This window comes from Rhodnius prolixus, unplaced genomic scaffold (assembly GCF_049639745.1).
Source record: "Rhodnius prolixus isolate KJV_2025 unplaced genomic scaffold, Rpr scaffold_4, whole genome shotgun sequence".
Lineage (NCBI taxonomy): Eukaryota > Metazoa > Arthropoda > Insecta > Hemiptera > Reduviidae > Rhodnius > Rhodnius prolixus.
Genome location: NW_027411614.1, coordinates 25,575,584 through 25,600,017, shown reverse-complemented (window position 1 = coordinate 25,600,017; position 24,434 = coordinate 25,575,584). Strand labels below are relative to the sequence as shown.

At 35.0% G+C, this 24,434-nt stretch overlaps 1 protein-coding gene across 1 annotated transcript in view; it reads left to right on the top strand.

Moving 5' to 3' along the window:
- Positions 1-24,434, top strand: part of LOC141456502 (lachesin-like) — a 353,521-nt gene that overhangs the window by 242,409 nt on the left and 86,678 nt on the right. The window contains exons 6-7 of the mRNA XM_074132563.1: positions 9,397-9,525; positions 19,776-19,895. Of these exons, the coding sequence (XP_073988664.1) occupies positions 9,397-9,525; positions 19,776-19,895 (249 nt within the window). The remainder of the gene's footprint in view (positions 1-9,396; positions 9,526-19,775; positions 19,896-24,434) is intronic.

Sequence of the window (24,434 nt, the reverse complement as noted above, 5' to 3'; positions counted from 1 at the left end):
GAATTTACAACAAGTTAAAGTTTGCTGTAGTCAAATGGCAACAAAGAGCCTTTGTGCTACATCCACTTCTTTTATTTTAGACCAAGTTTTTCTGTTGAAGTTACGACGATGAGTTGTTCCCTGACTAAATTTTTGTTAAAGCCCCTGCGCCTTCCCTTCTGTTTTGACAGACGAAGAATCAGGTGAGGAGGAGGATGAGGGGATATTACCCATTTACCTAGGTATCAGTTACTTGCTCCTGCTGTATTAGTTTTTCGACATTCAGTTAGCTATGACCAAATGGTGCATTTTGTAGCGAAAACGGAAGGCAAAAAGAAAAGGAGATGTGCAGCCACCGGGAGTAAATCAATTATCCGCACAATATGTAAAAAATGTCATGTCGGTCTATGTATCGATGGTTTTGCGGAATTTCATACATTTTAATTTTCCTTCTCAAATAGGTAATTAATGATTTCATTCGTGTAAATAGTAATTAAATTAGGTTTTATGGTTTAATAATATATTTATTCCTATAAAAGAAATAAAGTTTTTTGTACTCCTATGTCTATTTGTTGCCATTTGGCAACATTGAGAAAAACATAGTTTTTCCAAAAATAATTTTTTTTAAACATTTTTCCTATGTATTTTTCACCATTATAAAGCATCCTACAAAATATCATTAAAAAAATTGCATAAAATAGTTAAGGTCCTTAATGGATTAATTTCATTATGTATTATAAATTTTTTTTATTCTGTATTGCCGTGCTCCCAGCTATTGCCTGCCCTTTGTAGCCTAAATGCTTGCTAATAAATAATCTGTATTTACCTCCCTACCGTTAAAATTGACGTAGGTTCTTATTTAACATAATAGGCATAATTGTTTGTACCATTTATCGCCAAGCTTTCGACCTAGAGACTAGGTCATCTTTTAGTACTTGTTTTTATTAAAGGCGCGTCAACATCTGAGGATATTGGCGCCAGGCGCTTTTTTTCAGTGATTACTAATTACAAACAACACTGTCCATCAATGGATAGTGAGCTGTAAGAAACTCGGAAACTCCGCTTGGGAATCCAATACAACACAGCTAATTCTTTCCCTAGTTTTTATACTTTTTCACAAATATGTATATATATTTACGCTGTTAACATAACCCTCCATCGGGCGCATTTAATCTGTGAGGTGAAGAGGGTATTTTTCTTGTTGATAGAAACTCAGGCATTTCTTAGAATGAGGCATAGCCCTCAGTTGCTTTCTCTTTTACCTTCTTCTGACCAAACGTCCTGTCGGTGGTGTTACGTGGTCTTACTTAGCGTCCGCGTAATCTGTCGCGCCCGATGGGTAGAAAAATGTTTCAGGTTTTCTCATCAAAAACTCCTTACAAAGTAAGTACTCATCATTTATGAGTCAGTTTCCCATTCATTGATTATTTCTGCAATGAGAGTTTTTTTGTAGAATAACATTGAATAGAAGAAAGAGAAGGCAGACAGATTACAATAATGGTGATAAAGGTAGATTCTATAAAACTATGGCAGATCAGTTACCTAGACAACCATGGTTTAAGGGAACTGTCACTAATAAATGGGTTGTTATGACAATAAGCAGGCTGAGAGCGAACCACGCGGTGTGCGGATCGTATCTACACAGGATCAACAAAAGGTCCTTTCCTCTTTGCGTAGATTGCATTGAGGAGGAGGATTTCAAACATGTAATAATGATATGTCCACGTTATGTGGTAGAAAGGAAACGAATGTTTGACGACATATACAGGTATTTAGATGCACCATTTCGCTACGAAGACATTATATTCTCCACCAACATTTATGTGCTTAAGTCGATAGCAGAGCTAGCAATGAAATATGAATGTATTTAAAAGCTATAGCCGAATTAGAATGAATGGAAGAAAATGCTTAGAGAAGGATTACGTGATTTTAATTTTGGTTAAGCTACAAGGATGGCAGGAGCACAGAGTGCTGCTCCATCCATTAGCAGTAGTTTATGTAAATAGCAGTATATAGTAGAATGATGAATGTGTGAAGCGAATGTATTTGTAGGTAAGAATGGAGAGTGAGTGATATTCTAGTGATAAGCACCTAGACGATGCTGGCTGTATGGCGGAAGCCAATGCCAAAAAAAAAAAAAAAAGGAGGGAGGAGATTCAGACTCTGAGCAAGAAGCTTTTCTTTTTAGACGAACATGATGCGGATGAAATAGAGTCGGGTATGTACAGGATAAAGTAACCAAATTGTCGGTTAAGTTAACCTACTTCTACAGTTAGACGAGGAAACCATAATATTTTATTGTGTTTGCCAGGTGTAGTTGGTGACTATAGGAATACAGAGTGTACAGAAACGTTTGGAGATGGCTCATGTTCATTTCGCTCTTCTGAACAAAGCGGACACCAATACGTACAGAATTTCTTGGATAATGATGCTAATAAACTATCGCATATTTACAAAATATGTGCCCCTCCAAATTTGGGATTTCTGTGATTTTTCTATTCATGTTAATGTTCCTTAATGTTATTTAACAAGTCGACATCCACACAGGTTCGTTATCTAGGGCTCTATCTAGAAAGCCGTCTAACCTGGAACCCTCACACAAGACTTAAAAGACAAGAACTGAACAGACGTTACGGACTACTAAGGAGACTCCTTGGACCGAAATCCTCCATGAACGTACAAAACAAACTTACACTTTACAAAACACTATTACGACCAATATATGGACCTATGGAGCAGAATTGTGGGGCTCCGCCAAACCATCCAATTTCCAACTTATCCAATCTTTTCAGTCTAAAGTCCTCCGCCGAATTGTTAACGCACCATTCTATGTCTCCAACCGCACTTTCCATCATGATCTCAATATTCCGTATGTAAATGAATTAATCCACACCCGATTCCTAAATTTCTTCAGCAAACTCTCTGATCACCCAAATCCTCTGGCTCAATCACTATCCACATCGTCCCATCCTGACAATCCTCCACGTCGTCTAAAGCGGCGTTGGCCACGTGACCTCATTGCTTCCTAAACCCCAATAAGTTCCTAGAGAGTTTCAGCGCTGGCTGGTTTCTCTCATCCCGTCATCCTGGTTGTGGTACTGACCCAGCTCAGTGGCACAATCAAATGTTTATCTGTAAATATACATTTGCTAGATGTACGTATATTTTGTACAGTTGCAAATAAATATATAAAATTTAACAAGTTTTTTTTTAAAGAAAAATTGAAATAAACTGACATTTTTCATACGTTTTCAAAACATTTTTGATGAAATTAACAGATATTTGGTGATTAATCTCACAGATTAGTTGGCGTTACAAAAATATTGCCACCGATGAAGGGTTAAATGTTGCTGTGTCTTCTGCCTTGACTGTTGCTTGTCTTCTGCCTGACTGTCAATAATCTCATATTTCTTACTTTTGGATTAATGAATTAGTCCGCAAAATTATTAACAATACTCATACTTAATATTCATATTTTAGGCGATCCTGTAGTGAGTAAAGTTTTGACGGAAATTGATGTGAATTTACTGTCTTCCTTGTCTTTAGAACTTAAAATTTTCTTTCCATAAGATGTGAACACATCAAGATAGAATCATTTTAATATTTCATATAAAAAAGTCCATATGAATCAGAAACATAAACAAATAGTAATCATCATAACTTTAGATGAGTCTCCCTTTGGGAAGTTACTCTTTTTTAAATAAGTATTAATAATGTAGTATATTAAAAAAAAAGAAGAAAAAATGAAAGTTGTTCGTATTAACAACTCAAAGTTTTATAATTTAGCTTGTGATATGGATATAGTGTTTAAAATGGGTTGTCCAACTTTTAGAAAAGGATAAACTTAAATTCTAGGATGGGGCTGTAGGGGCCAAGCGAATCCCTTAGCATGAGTTACCCTTTCTTCGCCAAGGCTTTTAATTGAAACATAACAATGTACTTAGTGGCCCGTGGGGGTTCATTAGAGAATGAGGCTATAGTGGTGAATGGTGAGGGACCTCAAGGCTCCCTTTGGCCAGCCCGCTTTGTCCAACCTCATCATCAGCATCTATGCAGCCTTTGCTATTTACTGCTTCGTCCTCAATCTTTCCTTTGTACGGCATTAAACCATCAGCGCCACACCCCATTGTATACAAAACTGTTCACAATTTTTAATTGTTACTGAATTCTTTCATTATTACGAATAATGGCGAATTTCTGATTGGTTGAAAGTTTAAATTGTAACCCTTAATGATCATGCATGCTATAGGACCATAACATTAGTATTTAAATCAGGTGGATTTTTAATGCTGAAGATTTTGTAACTTATTCGGCAACTGTAAACTGTACAATAAGCCAAACCATTGGCTGATTCCTAAATAATTCCTTTTCATAAGTGCTACGGTAGCCGAGCGGTTAAATGCGAGACCCGTAAAACTACTGAGGTAGGTACTGAGTTCGATTCCCAGTATTGCCTTGGGGCTTGGATTATATTTAATGCTTTATATGAGAAATTTATAATAAATAGTATTTTACACAGTGTGATCCATTTGAAACGCACCAATCGCTAATAACATTTTAGGAAAGCGGAATTCAGGAAAAACCTACGAAGTAAACTGTTGTTTTTTTTTTGAATAGTTTTTAAATTTTTCACTCCTGATGCAACTTTTCCAAAAAGTTGTGAAAAATGACGTTGACCCCATTTCGATATCCCTAATATTTGTCGAGATATTCAAGATCAAAGTTACAATTTTATCTATTCGTGAACGGTTTTCAATAATAATTTTCCACCAGAAATACACGTTTTGGGAGGTCCTCTGACTGCAAAAATGTTATTTGTGACGCAAAGAACAAAAAAAAAATTTGAAGATTTAAAAAAATGTGGTGCAATGTAATGGTTGTGGGTGAATTTGTTTTATCATCAAATAAAAGCAACCATCTGATTTTTGTCTTAAATATCTCGATAAATATCAAGGTATATCGAAACCCCAATCAGTTTTTTGCCCGTAACTCTGCCAAAAATGAAGATACAGCATTGGGAATTGGAAAATTTGAAAACTAAACAAAAAAAATATATAGTTTTTTAATGGGTTTTTCCGGATTTCCTCTTTTCTAAAAAGTTATTACCAATTGGTGCATTTTTAATAGATCAGTATAGTAATTTAAAGTATTGGGTTGGTGCAAAAATAATGCAGGTTTTTGAACTTTCATCTTTTGTTTACTTCTGCTTGCCAAGTAAACAAAGATAATCCTCCAGTCTAGGTAATGGATTATAAACAATGTTTATTAATGTTGTTTTTCCTCAAATATCAGTTTAGTTGGTGTCCCATTTTGTATGAGTTAAGACCTCCGATATTCACCATGTCAAAACAAGATTTTCGTCAAATTTATTTTTACGAGTTCAAACTTGGTCGAAGTGCGGCTCAAACTGCGCGTAACATCAATGTTGTTTGGGGTGAAGGAAGCATCAGTGAATGTACAGTGCAGCGATGGTTCCAAAAATTTCGTGTTGGAGATTTTGATCTCGAAGACAAGGAAGGTCGCGGTAGGCCCTCTGTTGTTGATCACGACCATCTTAGGGCATTGGTGGAAGATAACCCTCGCAAAACCACTCGGGACTTTGCGAGAGAAGTTAGTGTTGACCACTCAACAGTCGTTTGCCATCTCGAACAAATTGGTAAAGTTAAAAAGCTCGACACGTGGGTACCTCACGAATTGACCCAGAGCCAAAAACATCGGCGTTTTGAAATTTGCAATTCTCTTCTGTTGCGCTACCAAAATGAACCATTTCTTAATCGAATCGTGACATGTGATGAAAAATGGATCCAATACGACAACAGGAGACGGTCAGGCCAGTGGCTGGACAAGGATGAAGCACCAAAACATTTTGCGAAACCAAGCCTGCACCCGAAAAAAGTAATGGTGACAGTGTGGTGGTCTACTGCAGGTGTTATTCATTACAGCTTCCTAAATACTGGCGAAACAATCACGGCTGAAACATATTGTCAAGAAATTGACAAAATGCATAGGAAATTGCAAAATCTTTGTCCAGCATTGGTGAATCGGAAAGGACCAATTCTTCTTCACGATAACGCCAGGCCCCACATATCGCAATGCCAACTCTCAGGAAACTTCAGGAATTGAAATATGAAACACTTCCGCACCCTCCATACTCCCCCGATCTCTCGCCGACGGACTTCCACTTATTTAGACATTTGGACAACTTCTTAAGAGGAAAAAATTTTAGGGACCGAAGTGAAACCGAAAATGCCTTCCGCGAGTTTATTGAGAGTTTAAATAAAGATTTTTTAGAAACTGGAATAAGAATGCTTCTGACACGTTGGCGACTATGTGTTGATAATGATGGAACATATTGAATAAATAATCTTAGTTTTATACAAATTATAATAATTTTTTTTTTTGGCATATAAAAACCTGCATTATTTTTGCACCAACCTAATACTTAACTAGTCGCCTTCGTCAGCAACACCTAATTTACTTGTTAGATGTAAAGCCCGTTTAAAGAAAAAATATAACTCCTTTATAAAAAGTGTTGGAGTCGCAAACATGGTATTGCAAATGGGAGAGCTCCAGTTCGAATCCATTGAGTAGCTATTTTCTATTTATTAGTCTACGACACCTAATAGGGAGTTAGACGTCAAGCTCCGCCTGAAAAAAATAGGCGATTACTTTCTCATGTTTGGCAACCATTAACAGCAAGATGAAAAAATAATTGCCATTTCAGTCGAGTAAAATTTATTTTGCCGAGCTTTCGACCTAGGGACTAGGTCATCTTCAGGGCTAGTTTAGAAAGTAATATTTTTACATTTTAGGGTTGGTGTATTTTTTGCTCAGATTTACCGTCTAAGCATGAAATGCATTTGAGCCGTCTTAAAATGAACACCCTATATAGTGGAACTGTATGGGATTTAACTTTTAACAATCATGTTTAACTGCAACAAATTCTATGGCGGTAATGCAGAAATATTTCTGAGGCTGTAATATAAACTTTCTAGTTCGTTCAAGCTGCCTTCGTCATACGATTAATATGACGTCAAATAAAAGACAAACGCCATTCAACAATATTTTTTCCACTTTTCTAAACCTGGCAATTGGCCTGAAATTTCTTTTCGCTATACTCGTACAGAAATTACCTAAACTCATGAGTAAAACCTAACCTTTCCACCCTTGTATAATAAATTTCATAATCAGTAAAAATCAAAGCTGAATTACCAATTTTTTTTTTTTTTTTACGATTATAAGACTTGACATGCTCAAGTGTTAAATATAAGGATTTCCCACCAGATTAGACATGATGCTGTGAAGGTTCTACTGATTATGGAGAGAAAGGGATGTCCTACTTTCAAATATATGGTCAGAAATTGTTGAGTGAACTGTGGATAGACGAGAGAGATAGAAACATTCTGTGATTCTGCAGCAACGGAATTGAAGGTATCTGCTGTTGACACGTTCAAGTAGGATCGACATCTTTTCTACCATTAGCGCTGTAACAGACTGGTCCATTCGTTCAACGTTATCTCTACATAACCACCCCATGTGTTCTACGTGCAGGACGTTGCTACAGTGGGTGAGGGAGAATAAAAAAACGTAGTTTTATATATCTAAACTAGCATTAACCTACGTAATGTACAAATTGAATACTATTTACGCTATCGACCTAATAAAAATGTTTTAAAAAACCCTTTGGGAATTACTATATTTGCCAGGAACAAATATGGTTTAATTTATACCAATTCAACTGGGCAATTTCATTCCACCAAATAGAGTATAAAACAAGGGAAAATTACCGTATAATTGGCGTCTCTAGAGAGATTTGGTGGTTATATTATGCTCTAGCTTCACAGCTTGCATAATTTAACAAAAATAAGTTTTATAAGAACCGCATTTATTGGTTGCTATGCGACCTCATTGCCATCATATTAATTTGAAAATATTAAAATTATGATTTCAGATATAGTTTCTGAGATAGTAGATATTTATTCTAATTTTCTGTTCGCCATTATTATTTATTGAATAAAATAATTGAATCCATTACTATGTTTGTAATTTCTTAATCGGCGAAACTTGCGATTAAACAACAATTTTCGTACCGTATGAGTTGTGTTGGTTTTATTAAATATCTAGAGAGGAGAATGAAGTTAGTAATTACTGAAATAGCGATAGGCTATAAGTCCTTTACTGACATTAATTTAAAATATATTATCTAAAAGATTTTCTTATTCTATAATTTATTAAAAGAAATAATTAATTTAAATAAATTATTAACTCTAATGAGTACATATTTGTGAGCACACAAACAGTATAACTGAGCAGTAAACTACACAAATCGATTAACTCCACTTTTTGAAGTAACTTAAATTTAAGTGTCAAAAGGGTACAGCCATAGCTTTTTATATTTATAATAAATTTCCCAAATAATAAAGATTAACACCATTAAGCGACAAGAATATTTGTGGCCATTGAATAATAAATAATTTATTTCAAAAGCAATTTTAATAAACTTAATGCTGTAAGGTAAATCGTTGCAATAACTCAACTCAAATTCAGTAGCAGGTGCTGAATGATAATGGTAAATTAATTTGTATTTATATTATAAACGGAACGTGCGAAACTGTTTTACAGACTTCTTGGACGACGCTCCAAATTATCCATTGAACTCAAACGCTTAATATACGAGTACAACACTATTCTCAAACCTATGTGGACTTACGGACTAGAGCTGTGGGGTTCAGCCAAACCTAAAAATATACTGACAGTCACAAACATTTCAGTCAAAACTCCTCTGACAGATAGCTGACTCTCCTTTCTACGGTGACTAACCTCACCCTTCACAACGACCTCAACATTCCCTTCATAGACCAATTCGCCAAGACAAAATACCAAAAATTCCATACTACTCTCTCGACTAGCTCTAATCCTCTTGTACTGTCTCTCGCTTCCTCTGACATCTCTAACAATACTCCTCGCCGACTGAATCGCCAGTGGCCCCGCGACTTCCTTGTAGGCTGAAGACATAAATCATTATTCTCCTATCTCTCCTCTCTCCTCCTCGTATTCTCCTCCTCACACTCTCCTCCTCACATTCTCCTCTCTCCTATAGAAAGTGCTACCGCTGGGTAGTTTCTCTCCTCCTGCACCAGTTCATCACTCTCTCCATATTTACTTATTGTATACAATGTATACAGATTGTAAATTACAAAATAAATTAAAAAAATATATATATATATAAACGGAATTTTAAAAAAACAATGTACAATATTCCACCACATTTCTCAATTTTTTGTTTTTAAGGAGTTAATCGAGTTGTGCAGTGTACGGCTCATATACAAATTGGCTAGGAATGGGTTAAAAAAAAAAAAAAACTCGTTCTATTCTGCTTTTACTTTCTTTAATGTGTATATAATTTTTTTGTTACAGAGCTAGTACACGAAGGAACGATGTTACGTCTCAACAGAATCTCTAGATCTGACATGGGACACTACATGTGCATGGCATCAAATGGCGTGCCACCTGCAGTTAGCAAAAGAATATCAATCAATGTTCATTGTAAGTATTTGTGAGATTTATTTCTAAGTAATAATGTTATCTTTTTCTTTTTTAATTGTCCTGTTTTCTCTTTCAATTCATTGTGTTTATATAAGTAAAGTATATACCGTAAGTGTGTTTGTGTGAACACGAATGAAATGCTCAGCGGTAGCACTCTCTATAGGATATTTATGTTCTTCAATCCTCAAAGAAGTCTCGGTGCCCCTGGCGATTCAGTCAGCGAGATGGATTGTCAGGACTGTCGAAGAAGTGAGAGACTGTTCAAAAGGATTAGAGCAGCTAGAGAGAACAGTATGGAACTAGTGATATTTCGTCTTGGTGAGTTGGTGTACGAATGGGATGTTGAGGTCTTGTGAATAGTGAGGTTAGTCTCGTAGAAAGGAGTGTCAACTATCTGCCGGAGTAATTTTGACTGAAATGTTCGTACTGTCCGTGTGCTTGTAGATTTGACAGAACCCCACAGGCTCCAGTCTGTTTGTCCACATAGGTTTGAGACGCATATCAGTCGTTTGAGTTCTTTGGACGATGTAGTGCGTCTTACTCATGGGCAGGTTCCATGTTAGTCTATTATTAGTGAAAAGCTTAAGGTACAGTACTAGGACTTTGCAAAGAAGAAGATTGCTGTTATAGAAGACAGGAGAACAGGAGCTCTGCCAGAAATAAACTAGGAATGTCGGCATTTCTCTGGGTATTTTAGATTTGTAGTTAACTATTAATTACTCAGCCAGATAATTTAGATATTTTCTAAATTAAAAATTAAATTTTTCGGCGTTGTTTTCAATTTCTTGATCAGATTAAGTTTCGTATGCTTTCATTACTCTTAAATCCACTAAAATTAACATTTTTTGTTAACACCAGTTTTAGGTGAGCCAAGGTAATACCCGATTGGACGACTCATATATCCAATTTTAGTTATCACACATCATGCAATCTACAACATACATTGGCAGTCTGTGTCTATTTAACAATATTAATGAGCCATATTTTGGAAGTTTCACTAACTTGAGAAAATTTAAAATTTTCAAAATTGACTTTTCACTAAACATTTTTATTTTGATTAGCTATGACAGTAATTTTACTAATAGAGGATAGAGTTTCTAAGTAGAGGCGTTTTTTGATAAATAATTTAAGAAACTACTAAATAATTGAATTGAAATATCCATTCATAATATCTAATGAAAGTTATTATAAAATCTGAAAGCCAAAAATTTGAACTATCGCTTTGTTCAGCGTTTGAAGAGCAATGGAGGTAAACAATGTTTATTGTAAGTACGTTTAAAAATACAAAGTGAATTATCTGATTAACAAAATGATTGAGTATGCAAATAATAATGCAAATTTTTGTAATATTTCATTATTGCATAATAATTTTAACATTTTTTATTTTTGTCTTTCAATTCTTTATCCATATATTTTCTTTTTTGAATTCATTAAATATAACTCGATAAAAAAACACATATATCTAGGTTTGCAGTGGTAATCGGCCTTCGAATGGTTTTTCAATTAGTTCAGATTCCACTACAGTAATGATGATTGGAATGATGAGGTGGGTTAGAGAATATTTATGGTGTTAAATTACTTGACATTGAAGGCTTTATTCTGAAGGTTGCAATGTATTTCAAGTGATTAGAAGGAGATTTGTTTTGATCTGATGGCTAGTCATCTATTTTTTCCCCAAAGTAACCTTTGATAGTAGTATAAGAGTAAGGGGAAGGATGTAGCTTGCAACATGGATGCACTTCCGACACGACTTGCCTCATTTGGAAATCATTGCCACAATTTTGCAACGGCGTATTCTCAAATGGCAGGATTAAAACCTAAATGGTGTTAAGGAGATGATAAGCTATCTAAAAAGGAGAAACTGTAATTCTCGTGACTATTTTGAGGCAGGCGTTGTGTTGGTATTTAGAAAATAAATAGCATTTTTATTCAATCAATAGTTATGACCAAGTGAGCGTAGACATCTGCAATTATTGGCACTTTTTGTCAGGGCAATGTCTCCTGATAGTGTTCGCTCATTACCGAAAACACTATCCATCACCGGAGATAGAATATGTTCTTTAGAAAAGAAAAACTAAGTACCAGCTGCTGGATTTAAACGCGGGATTTCCACGTGGGAAACCAATACGCTAAGCACTTTATTATAATTAATTTAGTTTATTTCTTATTTACTCTTATTGCAATTAATAAGTTTGGAATCATGCAAATTTTTGTTTTCATCGAGAACTACTTTGAGGAGAGATAAGTTGATTCCCCTTTAAGGAATTGGATATGACTCAAACGTTCTGAGTTTGAACAAAATCTGTGAGTTAGAACTGTGAGAAAAATAGTAAGAGAAAGCCGGCTGAACCTTCATTGCAGATTTTAATTATTACAAATGTTTTAAAATATAATAATGATAATAATAATTTTATCTCATTCTTAAGTCTTATCTCTCCGACCGTTTCTTCCAAGTCAAACAAGATTCTTCTTCTTCTTCTCTTATCCTTCCAATACTCGCTGAAGTTCCTCAAGGAAGCATTCTAGCCCCCTTACTTTATATTCTCTATACTGCCGACTTATCAACTCACCCGACTACAATTACTTTAACGCATTTCGTCAGCTGACATTTAATATCACCATTGGTTAGCACTAGCTGTTTGTACAATAGAAAACGCTCAGAGTGTATCGCTGTACTCACAGACACCTCCCTATCAGCCCTTTTTAAGTTTTTTTTTAATAATGCCTAAAACTGGACTTCCCATGTTTGGAGATTCTCAAGCTGAAACCCACAATCTGCTGAATATTATCGTGAATGTTGAGACCAACGATTGAACCACAGAATTTTAAGATTTACAAAATCTCCACTGCTACATTCTTGGTTAGATGGGTGTCAGGTGCAGATAAGATTTTAATACAATGCTTGAAATGTAAGTTTAATAAAACTACTCGAAAAACCTTCAAAACTGACCCTGACGAACAAAATAAAACTATACACCGCCCTACTTGCCCCAATACGAAACACAGCTCTACGGAAGCGCCAAAAAATCGAACATCAACCGACTTCAAACCTTGCAATCTAAAATTCTAAGAACAATAGTTAAGGCTTCTTTCTACGTCTCCAATCATACTATACCCTCTGATCTAAATATTCCTCTCGTTTCTGTAAGAAAGCCCCAATCTCGATACACAAAACTCCACTCAAATCTACACAGTCACTACAACCCTCTGACCCACAAAATGTCAACTAAAACACTTCCTTCAAACCAAAAGCGGCGGTGGCCACGCGATCATCTAAACATATAACGCCGACCTCCTAGGATGGTGGCTGCGTAAGCTTGCCAATCTGGCGAACTAACGGCTTTAATCACTAGATAGTCGTCGTTCACTCCACTCACGTCTCTTGGCGCACATGCATGTGCGCGTGTATGTATGTACGTATATACTCGTATACGTGCATGTGCATTTGCTCTATCCTTATCACTCATCTCTTTTGCTTATTGTACCTCATACGTTACAAAATAAATAAACAAATTAAAAGAAAAAGATGATAATAATAATATAATACTCAGTTAACTAATTCATAAAGAGAATGAATATGCAAATTCTCATATTCTATTTTTTTTTAATATTTCATTACCTAATGCAAAATAATTTAATGTATTTGATTGTTTTTTTTTCTTTAATATTTTATTCATCTTTTTCCATTTTAAATTCCTATGCGAATTATTGCTTTAAAGATAATAATTCTTGAAATTGAAAACCCATCTTCTAAATTAGCTATGTGAGCAGTTAGTTTTGCAAAAACATACACGACGACCACCTCTACCGTTCTAACAGCAAGTAAAAAGTTTAACGGTCACTAATTGATACCTGGCAAAGTTTTTCTGCAAACCAGGTTATACTACTTTGTCATTAGCTAGATGGAAATTTGGTTTTATATTAATAAAGTGCTTACGGATGCTGCAGCACGGTTGTAGTAAGCGCTACCTTGTACCTTTTCTGCTTATCATTATTCAAAATGGACGTCGTAGGGCACAGGAGTTAGACCTGTTGGTGACCCAACCAATTCCAAATTCAAACTTTAATTTTAATAATTAGAAACGATGCAATACTTCCCTTAGTAATCGTATAAGTAGGACGAAGCTTTAATGTTACGTAGGGGAGCCCTAACTCTTTCATCCTGCCAAATTTTATCAAAATTGGGCTAAAATTTATAGAGTTATTAGCAAAAATAATTTTGGAGGAGGCCTCACATACATGGGGGCTAACTCATCTCCAATTCAATGTATAGCGTCTAAACTCCTTAGGGAGTTTAGAGGCACGTCTGCATGAAATTGCGAATCAAATGACAACACTGTATTTACGAGTTTTGACGCTACGTTGCTAATAGGGCCAGATTTTCCTATAGGCTAACTAGGCTTCAGCCTAGGGCCTCAAGATCAAGAGGGGCCTACGAGTACATTCAAATTGTTAGCAAAATTAAAATTACACTATTCTAAAAACAGTGAACACTAAAACACTGAACCGTAAATAAGGAGTAATTCTACGCATATGACTAATAAACAAACATAAAAATGTAATTTACAAACTTAAAAATAGAGGGAGAAAGGGCCTCATAAGTGGAATAGCCTAGGGTCTCTCTTCATCTAAATCCAGCCCTGGTTGTTAATATAAAAAAGGTAACAACAACAAGAACAAGAACTATTTTTGAAAATCTATAAAATCAAGGTTGATGCGAAAAAAATTACCATAAAGGAGGATTTTTCCTATATTTTAAAGAAAATTTGGGAATTTTATCTTTTATAGAAAAATAGAAAACAATTGTCAAAATTGGGTGTTTTTCAACCTAACTCTTTTTCATACAGTTTTTGACGATTCAACCCTTCTACAACACTGTCATACCAGTTTTAATACAGATAACTTTTTAAATCCCAGTATTTTTTGGAAACTCAGGCAACCACAAAACGAAGATTTTCCTCTGAAAACCCTTACCAGCAATTTGCAATCAATCAATATCGCAATATAAGAATTGATAACTACGTCAAGACACAGTGAAAAATAAAGTAAACTTTAGCATGATTTTATTTTTTTGTTAATGTAACTTTTGTCTACTAAATAGAAGTATACATATACACTCTTATACACTATATAATATATATAGTTGAAGTTAATTAAAGAAACACAGGTTATCTGTTATCAGACGGCAAGATCTGTGAATGTGCTCACGGTTAAACACCTTCAGAGGGAATGCTGATGCCACTATATTGTTGTTAACACTCTCCTGATTAATGCGACTACAATATTAAACTCCCTTAACTCACCCGAATTCCCTTTCTTCACAAAGTCTCGGCCCTACAAATCCTTTCATGCACACAAACTAAACTAACATACACCATAGTTTTCACCTTGTTTTTTTGGAATATCTGTTGCTCTAATCATATTTATCAATGCGTTTGTTTAAATATACTTTTAAATAAATGATAATTATGTTTTTAGATTTCTCTTAAATTCTCTTAAATCGTAGGTCATGTTGGTTTCCTAAAAACAAAAGAATACACGAATGTAGTTGTAACATTTTCGTGAAATTTTCTTCCATCTGGGAATATTTATTTTCTAAATCGATCCGAATCTAAAAACAGGTAATATTCAAGCATTAGCCAATATATTTATTGATTATAACCAGAATTCTGAAAGGATAGAGGAGCTGCAATCGCACTTACTAGGTGAGTAAAACATCTGGAGTGCACTTACTCACAAGACCCTGCTCTGACCACTATACTCAAGGTTCTAACTCCCAAATTATCTTTAAATCCCGAATATTTAAGCCATATTAAATTCTTGTAAAAATTATAGAGTTGAATTCGTTCATTAACCCTCAATATTCATCATTTTCGTTTGCAAAATAAATTTTCTAAAAACTAAATTGACTTTAATTATATCATCGACCTTTGTGCATTTAATGCACAGTAATGTGCATTTAAAATTTCGGGTCAAAGCTGACCCGACGATACCTGTTGAAGTTGAGATTTTGAGAATACTAGTTAAGGGTTAAAATGAAACTTAGAGTGTAGCTTACTCCAACTTCTATTAGAGCACTGTCATAAAAGTTATTATTAACGATATTAAGAAAAGTTATTTTATTTGAAAGTTATAAATTCATGAGTACGTAATATATATTGGAACCTTTACTAAAATTTTACGAACTATTTTTGAAAAATCTTCAAAAAAAGTGTACATTCTATTCAATAAAGAAACATTTGCGGTTGAGTAATTTTATTCAAAATCAGTATTTTATCAGCAAATTCAACTCTCCTTGACAGTCCACAAGAGTTAAACCCCCTACATTACACAAAAATAGCAGTTTAAATGAAATAATTTCAGCACAGTTTTCTAGAAGTGCCTTTCTATTGGCCTCTCCAGCTTATTCTTATCATGAGAGCAGTGTGATAAGTGTTCTTGATTGTGAAGTGACACCACTGGGTGCCTCCTTCTGGATATTGTGTTATAATGTACTATGTTTTCTTGTTACAACAATTGTTGTAGTTGCGAATTTCAATTGAAATTAAAAAATTAATAACCATTTTAAAAAATAAATGTTAGGTTCCTAATAACTTACAAAAACAAGAAAACTATTCTGCAACTATAACTACATAAGCTATTTATTCCATAAATATTTACTAATTACGAGGGTCGTTTGAAAAGTCCGTGCAAAGTCAGAGAGATAGCACCACTGGCGCGTATCGAGGTTATGTTTAGTTAGTAGCATCTCTTGGAAGAACACACACCAAGTTTCAGCCAGATCGGTCTATTTCTTTGTGTTTGGCATTCGTTTGAATCGAGGAAGTCGAGTGATTTTCAAAAAATGGACGAAAAAGAATTTCGTGTGTTGATTAAACACTACTTTATGAAAGGCAAAACGCCTCAGGAGACTAAAGAGAAGCTTGATAAACATTATGGTGACTCTGCACCTTCGATTAGAACAGTTTATAAGTGGTTTCAAAATTTTCGGAGTGGCCATATGGGCACAAGTGACGCTAAACGTTCTGGACGCCCTGTTGAGGTTACTACTCCAGAAATCATAGATAAAATCCATGATATGGTGATGGATGACAGAAGAGTGAAGGTGCGTGAGATTGCTAGTGCTGTGGGCATCACGAATGAACGGGTACATAATATTTTGCATCAACATTTGGACATGACAAAGCTATCCGCAAGATGGGTGCCGCGATTGCTCACGCTTGACCAAAAACGAAATCGTGTGAAGTGTTGCAAGGACGGTTTGCAGCTGTTCCAGAAGAATCCGCATGACTTTAAGCGTCGTTTCGTCACTGTGGATGAAACATGGATACATCACTACACTCATGAGACCAAAGGACAATTTAAACAATGGGTTACCAAGGGGGAATCTGCGCCAAAAAAGGCGAAGACCGTTCCTTCTGCCGGAAAGATTATGGCGACTGTCTTTTGGGATCCGCAAGGAATAATCCTCATCGACTATCTGGAAAAGGGTAAAACTATTACAGGTGCATATTATTCATCGTTATTGGACCGTTTGAAAACCGAGCTGCAAGAAAAACGCCCACGATTGGCCCACAAAAAAGTCCTTTTCCATCACAACGCACCAGCTCACACCTCAGCAGTTGTGGTCGCAAAATTAATGGAAATAGGGTTCCAACTCGTTTCACATCCCCCCTATTCTCCAGACTTGGCTCCCTCGGACTACTATTTGTTCCCCAATATGAAGAAATGGCTGGCGGGAAAAAGATTTTATTCAAACGAGGAGGTGATTGCAGAAACGAATGGCTATTTTTCAGACTTGGACAAATCCTATTATTCGGAAGGGATCAACAAACTAGAGCAGCGTTGGACGAAGTGTATAAGCCTAAAAGGAGACTATGTTGAAAAATAAAAAAGGTTTACCCCAAAAAATTAAGTAGTTTTTATTTTTGCACGGACTTTTCAAACGATCCTCGTATATCTAGGTACTAATCCACTGTTGACTTTATTTATGAACTGTTATTGAATTATTGAATACTGTTCATTGCAGAATTCATAATCTAATTCAATTTTGTCTGCGGTTAGAATAGTTATAAATAAGACGGCACTCGCGTAGAACAATCAGTGAAAGATATGTGGTCCATAGCCGGGTTAAGTCAATCTGGGCAAGTCTCTTAAGAGACGATCATAAGAGACGTTGTCCTTGTGGGGAGTGGTCAGGGGTGGGAGAAACAAAATAAATCCGTTTTCGGCACCAAGTACTTCTTTTCATGTAAAACTGGTGGTTGAATGTCTAAAAGTTATTTCGAAATAATACGTAATTTTTAAAAATGAAAATAAAAAAAAACTCCGATAACTGTAAAATATTGAAATAAATGTTAATTTGTTTTTTCAAAGCAAATATCCTGGATCTGATATGCGATCTCTACAGAATCCACAATAATAAAAGCGACACATCTAAACACATTGTATTACATTGATACATAATCCCAGATTGTAACAATGGTGTATAGATATAAAACATGTTTATTGCAACAAGAGGTGACAAGCTGTGAGTTATGTATTATTAATCAGGAAAAGTGGACAGCTTTAGGCACTGGTTTATCTAATGTGCCCTTATTTCCGCTGAGATATGTTGTACACACATGTGTTTGATTCGGTACCATGTATCAAATATTAATACCTGAAATTAATATTCTTTAAACCCTGTAACTGGTGAAAATTATAACGAATTGGAGCTTCATTACTTTTAATCTTTAAATCCGTTTAAACTAAGTTCATTCCAGACTATAAAAATATTTTAATAAAAAGCCTAACGTTGCGATATATTGCTATTTTTCTTTGAAATGCTATTTTTATTAAGGGAGAGAAATATTAAAATATTTAAATTTAATCTGCGGATTGTCTTCCTCGACATGATGCAAGCCTTCGATCGAGTGACTGCTTTGGAAATGGAAAATTCACCATTCACCATTTTGTACCTTATTCCAAAAATCTTTCTTGGCCTACTTACTGGTACTTCGGCAAATTGGTCCTTCCCCTTCTCCTATCCATCTGGTAGAAGAGGGCCATCCCATCCTATGTACAGCTTATCCTCCTCACACACGCAGATGGCACTGCAATCCTTTCTCCTCCCAGAGACCCAATTCTGACAAGCTGATACCTTCAACGCATCTCAAATCCTTAGAAGAATGGTTTAAAAATTAGAAAATTCAGCTTAATGAAACCAAATTCCAAAATATTTCTTTCAGCCTCTGTTGGTTGCTCTATTAAATGTTCCTCAAATTTAACCCTTACTGCTCCCCACCATAGTCCCTTGGTTGTTCATGGATATAAGACTACATTGAAATCCTCTTACAACCAAAAAGAATTGGACTGAACCGATTATTGTAGAGATTTCTTGGCAACAGATCAAATCTCACGTTAAACCACAAATGATTCATGCACAATTCCATTTTAAAACCCATCTGGACACGGGGGAATTTTACTGTGGGTTCAATCCATACGTTCCAACCTCCAGAGACAACGATCCGTTCAATCCGAAATATGTATCCATCCACAAATACCTTAAAATTTCATTACATCAGACTAGTAGCTCGAACCTTCCATTAAAAAAATCCCATAAATCCTTGCATTATCACACTAATCTCTTAGTCTTAATCTTATCTTGCATCATCCTAGATAATCTCCCATGCTGTTAAAATTTTATGTTGAAGAATTTCTTTAAATAACAAAAAATCTGCTTTACAAGGCTTTGCCTCAGTGCAACTAGAAATTGCGGTGATATAGCTTTAAAGTTTGCGTTTAAATATTATTTATGATCTTGATAATAACGGTAGGCCAAAAAAAATAAATATTAGATTGTCGTCAGCTCTTGAATAACGCTAGCAACTTTTGATTTTGGCATTAAATAGTAGTCTGAGGTCAGACAACAGTTCTCAATTTGAGTATTTAGAAACAAGACTTCTTGGATGATCTTATGAGAAAAATGAAGCAGTACATTTTTGAAGACCCCACAATTGTGGGCACTCTCAATGCTTCAATGCCTTTGAAGGATTTCCACCGATTTCTTGTTGAATATTCTCTTGAGTACAGCGATGGATGAAGATCTATATGCACCATACTTGGCTTTATGATGATTCCACAGAAAGAAATCACAACAAAGATCAGGAGATCTGTAACACCACGAGATTTTACATAACATGTAATGTTTTGTCATACAAACAATGGTTTCGATTAAGTTAAGTCTAATTAATGTGCTTCTGTTTCAGTTCCTCCAGTAATACAAGTACCTAATCAACTGGTTGGTGCTCCACTCGGTACTGACGTCACCCTTGAGTGCTACGTAGAAGCATCTCCTAAAGCCATTATATACTGGATGAGAGATTCCAGTAAGTAACATGATTTCATTTACTGTTTATACGAAGTAAAATGGGTTTCAAAACAAACTAACAAAAATTGTGTTTTGTTTTCGGTTTATTGGTTTTAATTGATAATTTCTTCACATTTCTTTTTGGGAACAATGAGATGTTAAACTAAATCTTATTGTGTTATTTATACCACTTAAAATTATCAATTGCTTAAGCAGCATTTATTTTAATAACCTAACGCTAGCTAAGTTATCGCTCAGGTTAGGTTTTCAAACATCGCATAAAGTTATCATTATTTACGTAACTAAAAACTAAAGGAATTTGTGTGATATTTAATGTAAACGCTAGGGAGTGTTGCATCAAATTGTAAAATGCCCAGATAATCGCCCAATCAAAATCTCTTCTTTTTTTCAGATTGTGCATGACAAATCTTTAGACCGATTCCCCAAATAAATCTGATGACGATAACGAACTGGAGAACATTTGTAACTAACTATACACTGTATAATATGGTTCCACGCTTAGGCTAGACTTCCACGCGTATACCCCAGCGGTCATTAGATTTCCGCTTTCAAGGAGCTTCTTACAGCCCACTGTGCTTTGATACTACCTACGTTCTGAAACGAAAAAAAAACACTGTCCAGAGGCTGGCAGTGCAATTCAAAAGGATACGGCAAGAATCCCCAGTTCGAATCCCGCGTATGACTACACTTTATTAAAAAAAGTGTGATGACTTTTTAAGTAATAAGAACGACTGCATACACGGGATTCGAACTGGGGATCACCCACTTACAAGGCCACGCTCTTGACCACTAGACCTACCCCGTGGCAAGATATTCTCCCGTAATCATGAGTCAAGAAGTCTTGCATACTGGCTGCACTAAAATGATGTGATGATTGCTTTTATTTGATGAAAAACAAATTTATCCTGATTCACCCCACAACCATTACATTACACTACATGTTTTAAAATCTTAAATTATTATTATTTTTGTTATTTGCGTCACAAATAACATTTTTTGCAGCCAGAGGACCTCCCAAAACGTGTATTTCTGGTGGAAAATTAATATTGAAAACCGATCACGAATAGATAAAATAGTAACTTTGATCTTAAATATCTCGATAAATATTAGGGATATCGAAACGGGATCAACGTCATTTTTCACAATAGTTTATGTAGTTTTCATAATCATTGTCAAAACCAGAGGTCCTTATAAAACCCCGATCAGGTTTTTTAGCCGTAACTCCGCCAAAAATGAAGATTCAGCATCGGGGGTGGAAAATTTGAAAACTAGACAAAAAAGAAAAACATTTAGTTTACTTCGTGGGTTTTTTTTTCGGAATTCCGCTTTCCTAAAAAGGTTATTAGCGATTGGTGTGTTTTAAATGGATCACCCTGTATAAGGACTAAGATTTCCTTTGAAAAAGAAAAAGGTATTTTAGAGAAATTATGCTGCTTGAATCCTAGACTGTAAGTTATCAATGGTGATGCGAGTGCAACGTCTGTCTTTGTAGTGATTCATCAAATTTTCTTGAAAGAGCCGTGCCTTCATCATTTGTTTCAAATAAAAGTCTGTGTTTTTGCTCTAATATTGTAGCAATTTAAATAAATAAACACTACTTTATATTTTAATTTGATTCTATTCGCAAAATATAAATGTAACTTAATCATTTAATACGTTGATGTTAATGAGATACCACCCTCTTATTCTGAATGAACGCAGGCCCCAAGAGACTCCTTTGGAAACGGGGTCTCATCCTTTATTATTTGAGCACTTGATTATTGAAGTAAATGTTAATACTTTAATACTAGCATTAAATATTCATCACAATCTCTCTCTAGCATTTCAGTTTACACCTTTCGTTAACAGAAATTATTTTGAAATAGAAATGATAGACATTTAATACTAAGTGAAAATAAAAAGGTAACTTATTTAAGGTGGTTATATTATTTGAGGATTCTATAGGGTAAATGGACCGGCCATTTCTTCAGGCTTTAAGCATCTCCGAGGAGACAATGTCAGCCACAATACTCTCACAATATACATTCAAGAGCATGAAGAGGCATTTGATAGGTTAATCTATTTGGTATTAGCACACCTGAGGGCAATCTTCACCACCTCAGACACCTGAATAACCTTTAATAATCCGTATACTCTTTGCATGCTCTGTCACAAAGAATTAGTTTTAAGGGCCCATGTTCAGCGTAAGGCTTTTCTTAGGAGTTCTTTTATTTGCGGCACACAAGTATATCTTTATTTGACATACTTTCCGGAAGAGAGAGGGAAGCTTTCTGAAAATGTTCGAGTAATGAAGAAGCACTCTGTTTTGCTTTGTTGTCATATCTTCTTAGAACTATTTCATTACATCCAACGTATATTGATGGATAAATTCATCCATCGTCCACACATTTTATTCTTTATTGAATGCAAAAATTAAGAAGCTTTATAAAGATCTTTTAAAAGTCAATTTGCTTTTGAAGTGACATTAATAATAATAATAAAAAAATCGTCCTTTTGCTTAACGTAAATGCATGTATTGTCAGAAAATGTTATTGACAAAATAAAAATTAATCATTTTGCATCCATTCATGTCTGACATAGATCTATTAAACTGTTCATTTCTTTTTAAACGTTTGAGAGAATTTTTGTGCAAAAAAGTTGATTGTAATAAATCTATTCACTGAATAAAGTAAAACATTTATTGATTGCATACAACGAACGTTTCATATGAATTCCTTTAACCAAACAATGTCCGTATCTTTATAATACATTTACCGATGTATCGTATGTCATTTTTTTTATAATACATGTGTCAGAATTACGAGTCGGTCATAAATTAATACTTTTGTACATAATTTATAAATAATACATTTATTTAATTAATTAATAAAATGTCTTCTTTGCATGTAGTGGCGAATAGATACCGTCCTTTTCATAATCAGTATAAATAATAATAATAATAATAATTAGCTATGCGGTTAGCGTATTGGATTCTCACGCGGAGGACACAGGTTCGAATCCAGCTGCTGACTCTTAGATTTTCTCTTTCTAGGAGCTTCTTATAAGCTCACTGTCCAGAGATGGAGAGTGTTGTCTGTAACGATAGAACACTGTCCGGATTGCATTGCAGTGCATTGAAAAAAAGCTCTGGGCGCCAATAACCTCAGATATTGACGCTCCTTAAATCATTAAAAAATAATAATAATAGAATTAAGGTAAGTTTTGTGTTTCGACATTCATTTATTATCCGAGAGAATCAGTTTGAATGCACCCGTAACCATCTTCGGTCAGAGTTTTTCACAACTTGAAGAAATGCTTAACAGAGATTGACAAGAATATCGTAACTTGAATGCGGAACTCTTGTTCAATGGACTCCTTGTCGCTCACAGTTGTCATGATTGCCCAATTTATCTTTCAGAAATATTAATCTATGTTGTTTGCTTCGCAAACTTTTGACAACCCCAGAAATTACTAGTTTTTTACTATCTTATTTTATTTATTTATTTTTAAGGCGCATCACCATCAGAGATCAATGGCGCCCGGAGCTTTTTTTCAATTCACTGCCAGCTTCCAGAAGTTTCATTTTTTTACGACAACACTATCTAGCTGCTATGTTAACGTTTAAATTTAAATACCTTAATATTTATTAAATAATAAGTAATTATAAATAAGTAAAAATAATAAGTAAAGTAACTAAAGTATTGCTTCTTAATTAATGAGATGGGTGTGCCTGGTGCTTCTTTGCAAGGTTCGCTATATTGGGTTCGAAATTGTTTTTCTTTCGTCCTCCTGGCTAGGTCGACTCCTACTTTTATTAAATAGACCCCTGGGGGTCTATATAGACCACTTTGGCGACCTCTGTTCTAGGTGTATCTAGGAGTATTTTTGTAAGACAGGTTTGAGTTACTTTAGAAGTAATATTTTTAAAAGTTATTACTTCATTTTGAAAACTGAAATTTGGTAAACTTATAATGAGTAAAGGTTCACATAAAGTATGCCGAATTTGATGTTTTCATTACTTTAACATATTGGTTTGTTTTTACTGAAATTAATTTCTTTGTGGCCCTAAATTTAGGTATTTTTAATTAAATTTTGCTACTAATAAAGTTCTTAGATCAATTATTTATTTCGTGTTTCTTTATTCAGAATGAGTGTTCAGATAATAGAAGACTAGAGAAATATTATTGTTTGGTTAATAGTATAGCATGATGTATGACACGTCTATTCACCTAGGGATATAAATGAGTTGATCGTAACATTGTTCTGAGAAATTCTATTGTGGGTTTATGTGTGTTGGTGGGTAACACGAAACCTTACAACTCCATCAGTGTGTCTGGCTCCCCATGTATGCTGTCTCTGTACACAGGTAGACATGGGGAAACTTAGTCTCGTCATACTCTGGAAGGCGTGCGATGTCACTAAAGCAGGCTTTTCTGTAAGTCTAATGCTCTGCTTACTCGCCTCCACCTCCTCGGCATTTCAGAACACAAGGAAACAATATACACCTGCCACTTTTCCTTCAAGCTTCTGCCTCCCCCCCCATCTATCTCATCAACGC